General features: G+C 35.1%; 2 protein-coding genes across 3 annotated transcripts in view; both read left to right on the top strand.

Annotated features, from left to right (window-relative positions):
* LOC106467728 overlaps positions 1-2,348 on the top strand; it is an 11,311-nt gene extending 8,963 nt beyond the window's left edge. Inside the window, exons 3-4 of one of the 2 annotated variants that reach the window (XM_022395916.1) lie at positions 451-592; positions 2,034-2,348. In XM_022395916.1, coding sequence (XP_022251624.1) covers positions 451-592; positions 2,034-2,277 — 386 coding nt within the window. In that variant the 3' untranslated portion in view covers positions 2,278-2,348. The remainder of the gene's footprint in view (positions 1-450; positions 593-2,033) is intronic. The other variant, XM_022395915.1, reaches the window with a different exon arrangement.
* Positions 2,349-9,611: 7,263 nt separating this feature from the next.
* The window catches only part of LOC111087835 (endocuticle structural glycoprotein SgAbd-1-like), a 15,842-nt gene continuing 13,538 nt past the window's right edge, over positions 9,612-11,915 (top strand). The window contains exon 1 of the mRNA XM_022395914.1: positions 9,612-9,726. The gene's annotated coding sequence lies outside the window, so the exon portion shown is untranslated. The remainder of the gene's footprint in view (positions 9,727-11,915) is intronic.

The raw sequence follows: 11,915 nt of genomic DNA, 5'->3' as shown, positions 1-11,915 counted from the left end.
ACTAGAAACCGGGTTTCGATACCCGTGATGGGCAGAGCACAGATAGTCCATTGTGTATCTTTGTGCTTAACTTCAAACAAACCATTAGTATTGTGTATCTTGCTAAGTGAACATTAACCAGTCCTAGGTTAAGAAAAAAAAAGTTTAATCAAAAGTACAAAACAAAACTTTAAAAGTCAGTTAATTATTAGATTTGTTTTGTGAATACATTTACTGGTTACCTTTTTCTTTTCGAGGATTTTAAATTGCAAAAAATTTCTGAAATTCATCAAACGTATCATGGTGAAAATTCATTTGAGTTAGCAGGTCAGCTATTTCGGTTATTACGCTCATTCTACGCGTCTTTATTATTTTAGATTAGAGGTGAAAAGGCTGTCGTGATTTATAAAGTTTCAATGTTTATAAGAGCACGGTGAGAATTGTACTTTTTAAAAATCTTCTTGTCCTCAGAGTATTTGCTTCATGCCAAGTGTTTTAAAAACGTCTCCATGGATGAAGAGAAGTGCGGGCCTACTTACCGCCATACTCTGTGGTTGTCAGAAAACGTGAAACAAGAAGGAAACGTTGAAGAAGAACTGCGGAAAACTTGTTGGTAAGATAAGAATTTAATTAATCCAGATATCTAATGAATGACATTTTTGTTTGTTTCTAGTTTAACCATAAAGCTACACAATGGGCTATCTATGCTGTGCCCACCACGACTATCGAAACGAGTATCTAATGGATGAAATTTACATATATTTGAGCTGGAAAGCCAACTTCAGGAGGTAATGTTTCCTGACTCACCATTCCCAATGATAAGACCTTATTTCTTTCTTTCTCGTTTATTTGTCCCACGGGTGGGATAGTGGTAAGTTTACGGACTTAAAACGCTAAAATTTGGGGTTCGATTCCCCGCAGTGGACACAGCAGATAGCCTAATGTGGCTTTCCTCTAAACAACCATACCAAACTAATATATTTTTCATTCCTCTTTAACTAAAAGCAGCCATCTTCCCACAACTATCTGAAAGTGGTGTAAGGCGATACAGATATGGGACATTGTGGGCTTGAGCACCCACATCTTACTCTCCCCGAAAGTGGCAAGAGGTTATGTTCCACCACCCACCCCTGTGTGTATGTATGTGTTTGTTTGTTTGTGAGTTTGTCAGCAAGATTTCTCGAAAACGGCTTAATGGATTTGGACGAGAGTTGGTATACGTTTGGACTACGACCAAACTTAGAAGTGATTTTGTTTTTTTGGAGGGTCACGGTCAAAGGTTAAGGTCACAGCAAGGTCACGAAAATCCAAAACATCCCAGCTGTTAACATGGGTACCGATTTTTCACACTATTTTTATTCTATAACTCAGTGAAAAATGATCAGATTTTAATAACACGTGGTGGACATACGTAGAATGTTATTCCTCATCGTCCTGCCAAAAATGGTCCGTGTTCGTATTCCTTGAGGGCCGAATATGATCAACGCGCTGTTTGGTGGAAGTATGCGTTCTACCGAGTGGCCCTCTAGTTGTTGTTTTTTTTAAATTCCTATTTTACTCTCTTTCTTTACATACGAGGCATTGCGAAAGGAGGTTAAAACTGATAGACGGTGTATCCCCACGGATATGTGAGTCCTACTTCCACAGTCACTCCCAAAAAAACTAAGACGCATCTTATACTCCCCAATTTAGCCCGTGCCCTGGCGACTTTGTTCTGTTTATGGTTAAGGTTTGTTTTGTATTATAAATATGTTCCGTTTCATCATAACCTTTTTTCCTTTTGATGTAAATATTAACTGTTTAAATAATGTTTATTTCCATCAAGTTGGGTAGTGGGGGAGGGGAGGCTGTCTTATAAACAATATAGCCTTTGTTCATACTTCTAAACCAACAATGCTCCCCACTGTTGTATATTTTAATTTCGTTCTTATTCAATCGTAACACGATAAAAATATTTTTAGGATGTTTTGAGCATATTCCTTTTCTTTTTGTTTTAGTTGTTCATTCATCAACTCGTGAAAACTTTTAACTTATGTTTTTTCACATATTTACAGTGCCTTTAGTGAGTTTGTGCATTGTAAATACATCCACGTGACCAACGATTGTGGACCTGAAGCAGGAACATTTCTTCGGCGACACATGGAGCGGATATCCGGCAACCTGATTCACGAACACTGCGCCGCCTATACGCACAGATCTAAAGCTTGTGTTAATAAGAGCGCACAAACCTTTTTGTTTGGAAAATCCACTTTTATGAGTCTGTTTTTCATGTACGTAGTTTTTACTGAACTCACTTGAAAATCCCATTAGGGTGATAATTTCAAATCTAATAATATATCGTTTGTTTTTGTGTGTATTTGAGAATACAGTGTTTAGCAAAAAAAAAAAAAAACAAAATCGTGTTTTATTTCTACCACATACCATGGAACTGTTTATTTACATACACAGCGAACAGTTTAACGATAAAAAAAACTAAATTAGAATCTACCACTTTAAGCCTTCATGCTTTATATAAGTTAAATCAATAGTACAACCATTAATATATAATGTATAAAATTTGTATAATATCAGTTTTTGTATGCCTTGAACAAGTACTTCAAAATTATAATAACTGATTAGATAAAACAAATTCTTAATAAACCACAAACATATCTTAGTTAAACCTATTCATTCGCCAGACGATTTTGTGATAGATTTATAAAAAAAAAGGTGTTGAGCAGAAGACAAGGACATTATTTCACACATCAGCTCCAACTTCACTTTGGTTTGAATTTCGCACAAAGCTACTCGAGGGCTATCTGCGCTATCCGTCCCTAATTTAGCAGTGAGAGACTGGAGAGAAGGCAGCTAGTCATCACCACCCACCGCCAACTATTGGACTACTCTTTTAGCAACGAACAGTGGGATTGATCGCGGCGTTATAACGCCTCCACGGCTGAAAGGGCGAACATGTTTGGTGATGAGGATTCGAGCCAGCGACCCGCATAATACGAGTCGAGCGCCCCCTACCCATCAAGCCATTACCGTAATTAACTCGTAACATATTAGGTCGTCAAGAATTTAATGTCGCGTTTTGGAACACTTTCATTAATCACCCCCCCCCAAAAAAAAACGTACATCACGTATAATAGTTAAACGAACCGCCTAAACGTTACGTTAGTGTAGCCTATATAATGTGTAAAGTTTGGTATACTTTAATCCCTTATAATGATGGCACCGGATCAGACACACATTCGGCATGTAATGCTGTTTGACTATAAGAAGGGAAACAATGCCTCTATAGCCACAATAAAGCTCATAAAAGGAATTTGTTGTAATTGGCAGGTAGTGATTTTAATATTTTTATTCATAAATTTCTAAGGAAAATACACAGGTAACTTAGAAACAATTTAAATGTATTTTAATAGTTCATTGTTATGGATAGACAGATAGAATGAAAGAGAAATAATTTGTGCCACGTAAAACTGTAGACAAGCTCGTCAATTAGAAATGTCTAGCTAAGCCTAAGGGGGGTCAATCCTTCAATTCTGGATGTCTCCCTAACCCAAATTTGTCAACAATAGCCCCTGTAATCACCATAAAACAACGTATTATTGGAGTTGCTAAGTTAACTTATTGTTGCTTAGTGGAGTATACGTTTATCTTCTCCGTCTCTTGACTTGAGACTGTTAAAAAATGCATTTTTTTTTATCTTCGGGATCCTTTATTCACTTAACAGACAGAACCGGTGGTGATAACGCTCTAATTTTGCTAATATTTAAGAATCTGTTTGAATTACCTTTAGACAAGACTCATTACTGAATTGGTAAATTCCTGTCTTATGACTGAAACGTATCGTATTTCATAAGAAAAAAATGGAGATAGCTAAATGAAATCAGACAAATAGGTCTACTAATTTATTCAAACTGACTGTTTGAGGAGTCAAAGGAGAGAGAAAGAGAGAGAAAAAAAAAGAGTTTATTTTAAAAATGGATAAAACTGGTGTAGGTGTATGAGCTCGAATTTTATTTTTACAGGGCCTACTTGAAACTCTGAAATAAAAACATGATCCAAACGTTAATATAGTTCCGTTTTATCACACGGCCAGTAACAAACTAATGAAAACTAGTCCACACGCACGAGTTCGTGTCTCTTCTTGGGACCGCTTGTTTGTTTGCTAATTAAGCACAAAGCTACATAATGGGTTATCTGTGCTCTGCCCACCACGGGTATCGAAACCCGGATTCTAGCGTTGTAAGTCCGCAGACATACCGCTGTGCCACTGGGGAGCTCTTGGGACTATAATAATTAATTGTGTCATAGTTCATTCAAAACATAAGTTGGATACAATTTGTTAATACTTTTATCATTGTTTGTTTAGAGCAATAATTTATCCTAATCATTCAATTCCTGCAGCTTTCTTTATGGTATTAATCATGACGCCATTGTGGTTATCCGACTTCTAATAATAAGTTATTCAACAAGGAATTTAGTGACATGATCTCGGTTTTTTTTTTCTCTTTTTTTATAGTATTCCCAGGCTAACTGATATCATGGTTAATTATTATTTTTAACTTATGAAGTATGAAAAAGCTACATCAGATTGCCCTGTACGTAGCTATGCAAACAGACATCTAATTAGCATTAAAGACAAATATTTGACGTTAATATCTTACTGTAACAGGAGTAGAACTTCCGCCCGGATCAGTATTAGTAAAGTAAGGTTATTTATCTTTCTCCAAGTTTGTCTTACTTCGGGGCTGCGTAAGTCAATCTAATTTTTATTTTAAAAAATTGGATCAACTACTAGAACTGAAGTTGAAGATTTAAAATCAAGATTAACATACTTTCCCTATTAAAATCAAGATTAACATACTTTCCCTAGTTGATTTATTGTTTATTGAAACAAAAGTTCAATATAATCTACTTATAGATTTTGCAGATCGGAGCAAAGTGAATAAGGTATGGTTGGTATAAGGCAGTAAAAAAATGAAATATTTATATAAAAACAGATGTATTATAGAGGGATTATTTTAACATGCAGACTTTACAAAGTATACATCATTCAACATCTTAATAGAAGTCAATAAAAAAAGTCAACAATAAAAGCACTGCTGACCCATCAATGAAATAAAACTCTGTTAACCCATCAATGTAACGGAATTCTGTTCACCCGTCATTATAATGAAACAATGCTGACCCATCGATGTAACGAAACGTTGGTGATCCATCAATGCAACGAAACACTGTTGACCTATCAACGTAATGAAACACTGTTGACTAATGAACGTAATGAAACAATGCTGACCCGTCAATGTAATGAAACAATGCTGTCCCAACAATTCAATGAATCACTGCTGAGCCATCAACGTAATGAAACAATGCTGACCCATCAATGTGTTGAAACAATGGTTACCCATCAATGTAATGAAACAATGGTTACCCATCAATGTAATGAAGGAAACTTGGGGTTTCTTTTTCTATTATTTGAATATCTGAAACTGAAGCAAAAGTCCAACACTGTACATCTTTTTTTTTAAATTGTTTATAAATTATACGGTATTGTAAGATCATGTAGAATTCACCACTAAAGGGCTTCCATATATACACTCACAAAGTATTCAGATCTAAGCTAAAGTATGAATTAAGGTTCATTCATCCATCGGTATAGAATCTATATATAGAATAACTAGATAGAACACTTAAGTAAGAAACTTGGTTAATACTCTACATAGAGTACTTCAATTAGAACTCTAGATAGGACACTGTGTAGTACAATGCAACTATATAGAACACTGTGTAGTACAATGCAACTATATAGAACACTGTGTAGTACAATTCAACTAGATAGAACACTGTGTAGTACAATGCAACTATATAGAACACTGTGTAGTACAATGCAACTATATAGAACACTGTGTAGTACAATTCAACTACATAGAACCCTATGTAGTACAATTCAACTAGATAGAACACTGTGTAGTACAATTCAACTAGATAGAACACTGTGTAGTACAATTCAACTACATAGAACCCTATGTAGTACAATTCAACTAGATAGAACACTGTGTAGAACAATTCAACTAGATAGAACACTGTGTAGTACAATTCAACTACATAGAACCCTATGTAGTACAATTCAACTAGATAGAACACTGTGTAGTACAATTCAACTAGATAGAACACTGTGTAGTACAATTCAACTAGATAGAACCCTATGAAGTACAATTCAACTAGATAGAACACTGTGTAGTACAATTCAACTACACAGAACCCTATGTAGTACAATTCAACTAGATAAAACACTGTGTTGTACAATTCAACTACATAGAACCCTATGTAGTACAATTCAACTAGATAGAACACTGTGTAGTACAATTCAATTAAATAAAACAGCTACTAAAACCATGGTGCAGAACACACCGTTTTATGTGTATCACATTTATAACTACGTATTAGAAAGCAGTCCTAATTATTCTTCTAGAGTTTTTACAGAGGGAATATAATTTTAAACTCTTTATTTTTGTTTTATAATCTTGATGTTTGGAGATTTAGACAACAAACTCGAGAGGAGACAATATCACTCTTGATTTTCACTTTATGCTGTGTTTCTTATCTTGATCTCTCTCTCTCTATTCGCATGGCTGAAACATTTCCTCAACAATCAACTTCATCATCACGCTAAAGGTAGCCATTAGAACAAAACGATGACCTCAACAAATAGCACGTGTCCATTAACTAGGTTAAGCCCCGGTGAAAGAAACTCGTGACGTTGGATAAAAGTTAACCAGATCCACGATCTGGCTCCGTGTTTGGTAAACCTATTAAAGATGGGAAGAAGGTAAGAAGTAGCTGGCTTGTTCAGATCTCTGGTCAGATGTACACTCTTGCCTCCCACCAGGGTTGGTTTATTAACTACTTATTTGTATCAGTTTTGTTTGTTGTTAACGGCAAAGTTGCACAATCTGTGTTGTGCCAATTGCGGGGATAGAAACTAGAATCTTTGTCTTAGGGTAACTTGAAAAAATGCGTTGACATTTTTATTCTAAAGAATATATATATATGTGTGTATGTGTCCGTTATCTGTTTCTGTGAATAAATAAGGATCATTTTTTGAGTGAAATTTCATACGTATCTAAACTGTGTAAATGTTCTATGGAGTTTGACACAAATAATTGTTGTAGTTACTTAATGATGACGTGTACATTTCTGCAGCTTATACACGCACGTTATTATCTTTATTTTTGCATCTAACGGTTCTTGAATTCCACATCTGTTCAAGTGACTTCTCCAGAAACGTTGTGTGGTTCTATTCCAGCCGTCCTCTTGAGTAAAATGTTTAAAAACAATGGAACAAATAAAAAAGACGTCAGGAACGACGTTTATGCGTACTAGGAACTGATGAGACACGGGATCATTTTTACGCCACTCACTAATGATGTACCAGCCTTCTTGATGTTGTCCATCCTATAGGTCTTGCTGCTCCGAACCCGTAACGTTTATACGTACCACATTTTTTATGGTGTGAAGAAGCGTGATTATAATTACACTCGACACACTACGGTCACCATATCCTCTGACAAGTAAAATTACTTGTTTAACTAAAGTTTGTTTACCGTACATTGGTCCATTATGTCGTAGTATAAAAGGGTAATTTTGTTTTGTTTTAAGTTTGGCATCTTTTATTTTCTTACTTCTGGTTATTTTCGGTGGCTGGTCCAAGATTTTATTCAGGGAGGCGGAGTATATTTTCTTACTTCTGGTTATTTTCGGTGGCTGGTCCAAGATTTTATTCAGGGAGGCGGAGTATGGGGCATGCTTTTCCAAAAAAAAAAAAAACGTTTTAAACTGACTGATTCAAAAACCTTACCCAGGAAACTAACGAAGACTAGACATCCAATCTATCATTCTTCGATCAGCCTCCTCTGATTTTGAACCTTTCTCCAATAAAGTAAACTACGTAACAAGGCCTGGGCTTTGGGGAGAAAGTTAAATCGTGAGTGAATGGACAATGGAGAAACATTTTTATTTTTTCATAGCTGGATTTTCTTCCGCAGTGTTTTTCAAATTTGAAGCTCTCCTGAAACATGTTTTCAACAAACAAGTTGATTCGAACCAATCTACAACAAAACGATCGATATGAATCAGTTTATAACACAATGGTTGCGTTGAATCAGCTTACAACAAATAGGTTGAGTTGAATCAGTTTATAACACAATGGCTGAATTGAATCAGTTTACAACAAACAGGTTGAGTTAAATCAGCTTACAATAAACAGGTTGAGTTGAATCAGTTTATAACACAATGGTTAAGTTGAATCAACTTATAACACAGTGGTTGGGTTGAATCGGCTTACAACAAACGGGTTAAGTTGAATCAGTTTATAACACAATGGTTGAGTTAAATCAGCTTACAATAAACAGGTTGAGTTTAATCAGCTTACAACAAATGGGTTAAGTTGAATCAGTTTATAACACTATGGTTAAGTTGAATCAACTTATAACACAATGGTTGAGTTGAATCAGCTTACAATAAACAGGTTGAGTTTAATCAGCTTACAACAAATGGGTTAAGTTGAATCAGTTTATAACACAATGGTTAAGTTGAATCAACTTATAACACAATGGTTGAGTTGAATCAACTTATAACACAATGGTTGGGTTGAATCGGCTTACAACAAACGGGTTAAGTTGAATCAGTTTATAACACAATGGCTGAGTTGAATCAACTTATAACACAATGGTTGGGTTGAATCAGTTTATAACACAATGGTTGAGTTAAATAAACTTATAACACAATGGTTGGGTTGAATCGGCTTACAATAAACAGGTTGAGTTGAATCAGTTTATAACACAATGGTTGGGTTGAATCGGCTTACAACAAACGGGTTAAGTTGAATCAGTTTATAACACAATGGTTGAGTTGAATCAGCTTACTACAAACAGGTTGAGTTAAATCAGCTTACAATAAACAGGTTGAGTTGAATCAGTTTATAACACAATGGTTGAGTTGAATCAGCTTACTACAAACAGGTTGAGTTAAATCAGCTTACAATAAACAGGTTGAGTTGAATCGGTTTATAACACAATAACTGAGTTGAATCAACTTACAACAAACATGTGACATGAAGTTTCTATGCCGTGTATAAAAAGGTCTCAAATGATAAGACAATAATTTAATACTTGTCCGCTTCCCTTCGTAAATAATTCCAAGTTATTTGTTCAACTGCATACACACAGTCAGCTTTTCACTCATGTGTAATTTAAGTTTATTTCACACTAGGAGGCGTTTAATAAGAAGTGATTTTCACGCTTTGGCCTATAAGGCGCTAACCACAATATATAATTACAGTTATGCAAATTAGACACCATGCAAAGCAACAGCAACAACACATATAACGTATTTTCTCATTCACTACATCGGTTTCAATTACTTTAATGCTAGAACAGCGTATAATCAATTTTTGAAACGTGTAGGAAAGACTGGTTGATATATTTCTTGCCACGTGCGTACTTTAATTTATTTACACTATTAAAATGTAATTTCAATATTTAAAAATTACTGAAATTTATAAACAGATTTACAGAACTGTAGTTTGGAACTGTGCCATATTTCAATTATGAACCTGTCGCAATCTGTCGAAATATATTTATTTCCTCAACTTCTAGCCCGGCGAGTCCTTCGGTGGAAACATCAGATAACCCAGTGTGGTTTTGCTCTAATACAAATAAGCAATACGGATCCAAATAGTACCCCATAGGGACAGGGGTAAGTATACGGGGGTTACTACGCTAAAATGTGGGTTTTGTTTTACGGCGGTGGACACAGCAGACAGCCCAATGTGGTTTTGCTCTAATACAAAGAAACAAAATGAATCCAAATAAGATTGGAACTTTCCCGATCTTTTCTCACTGTTCTGACCTACTTCTAAATTTAAAGAATGGTATACACAGAATTATAAATCGATTTGAGAGAAAACAAGTGGTTATTAAATAAAAAATATGTTATTTACGCTTAAATCGGTTACAGTAAAGCGTTTGCCGTATTGGTTTGCTACAAAAGCGATCAACCAACCAGCGTTTTGTGAAATATCATGTTTAATTAGTCCTTCCTGGAACTATGCTTTTAGATCTTTTGATCGAGTCTGAAAATCTGATGTGCGTCGATAACTTTTATATTCACAGCAAATAAATCAGTTATGTTAGTCCTAACGTCTATTTAAATAGACAAATGTAGAAAAATCATATCATTGGCGTAACTCAGCAGTCCCTCTAGTGGTGATTTATAGAGATATTTCTCTAAGAGGCGTATCATTTCCCTTATTATGAAAAACAAAACACACATTTTTATTTTGTTATAAATATGTTTTTATGCTAAACGTGTTAAAAATATCATAAAAATTACACGTTTGCATTTATTGACCACGTAAACAGTGAACAATGGAAGTTCTTGCATTGTTGAATTTCGCGCAAAACTACTCGAGAGTTATCCGTACTAGTCGTCCCTCATTTTGAAGTGATAGACAACTAGTCCACATCACCCACCGCCAACTCTTGGGCTACTCTTTACCAACGAAAAGTGAGATTGATCGTCACATTATAATGCCCCCACAGCTGAAAAAAAAAGTGAGCATGTTTTGTGAAGAAATTCGAACCCGTAAGTTGCGAATCGAGCGCCTTAACCACCAGGTATAGGTTTAATTGGTTTGGTTTAGAGCAAAGTCACATTGGACTAACTACTGTGTCCATAGTGGGAAATCTAACCCCGGATTTTAGCTTTATAAGTCCATAAACTTACCGATGTCCCATCGGGGGACTATTTGGATTCGTTTTGGTTGTTTGTCTGAATTAGAGCACAACCAAATTAGACTATCTGCCGTGTCTACCGCGGAGAATCGAACCGTGGATGTTAGCGTTATAAGTCCTTAAACTTATCGCTGTCACACCGAGGTACTATTTGGATTCGTTCTTTTGAGAAAGCAAAATGCAATTTACGTGACTCGATTTCTAAATAGTCGCTTTTTTTTTATCCATTAATATACAGGGAATTTGAATGCTGTTTGTTTGTTTTTTTTCCTTGAATTGTGCGACGGTTCGCCCAAACAGAGTGAGAAACCCATAATTTAATAAATTTATGTTTTCTTTTCTTCCTCTAAAGCGTTGAAAAGTTTCGTTGATGAATATAAAAGCCCAATTTTGATGAAAGAAGAAACCTTTTCTATAAGCACAACTCAGGCAATTGACTTTGGAATTAGATATAACCTGCAAAATAAAAATAAAATAAAAAATGTAGGAAAAATTCGCCTTAAATCATTTCACCAAATATAATAAACAGCCTTCAAAAATATCTTATTTATCTAATTTTTAAAATTTCCAGTGTTTTCGGATATATATATATATCTGAGCCTATTTGGAATTTCAATGTTTTATTTCTTTTTTTATTTTACTGCTGTGCAACTTTTAAAATTTTTCGTTTTTGTACTTGATTAAACTTTTCACTCAAATTCCAGAAATACTGTACAAAACTAACAGCTTTTTTTAGACCCCTCCCTCAGCGACGGGCGTAAAAGCTTACAATGCTAAAACTCAAGGTTCGATCCCCATGCTACCAAAAGAAGAGGTTTGCACGTCACACCAAACCAAAATTAGTTTATCAGTTCATGTAAAAGTATTCTAAAGATATCTTAGATCATTTTGTGTTACTCACACGTCGTGGCACAGCGGTATGTCTGCGGACATACAACGCTGGAAACCGGGTTTCGATATCCGTGGTGGGCAGAGCACAGATAGCCCATTGTGTAGCTTTGTGCATACCTACAAACACATCGATTAGCAGACTACTAGTTTTGTTGAATCAATATTATTTAACATGTAAGACATTAATTATAATTTAATTATAATTATTTAATTATAGCTTTAATTATAATTTTCTTTATTATTTAGTTTCTAGAGTTTTTG

Source organism: Limulus polyphemus, unplaced genomic scaffold (assembly GCF_000517525.1).
Source record: "Limulus polyphemus unplaced genomic scaffold, Limulus_polyphemus-2.1.2 Scaffold2720, whole genome shotgun sequence".
NCBI lineage: Eukaryota > Metazoa > Arthropoda > Merostomata > Xiphosura > Limulidae > Limulus > Limulus polyphemus.
The sequence above is the reverse complement of the archived record's forward strand: the minus strand, read 5'-3'. Positions and strand labels throughout refer to the sequence as shown.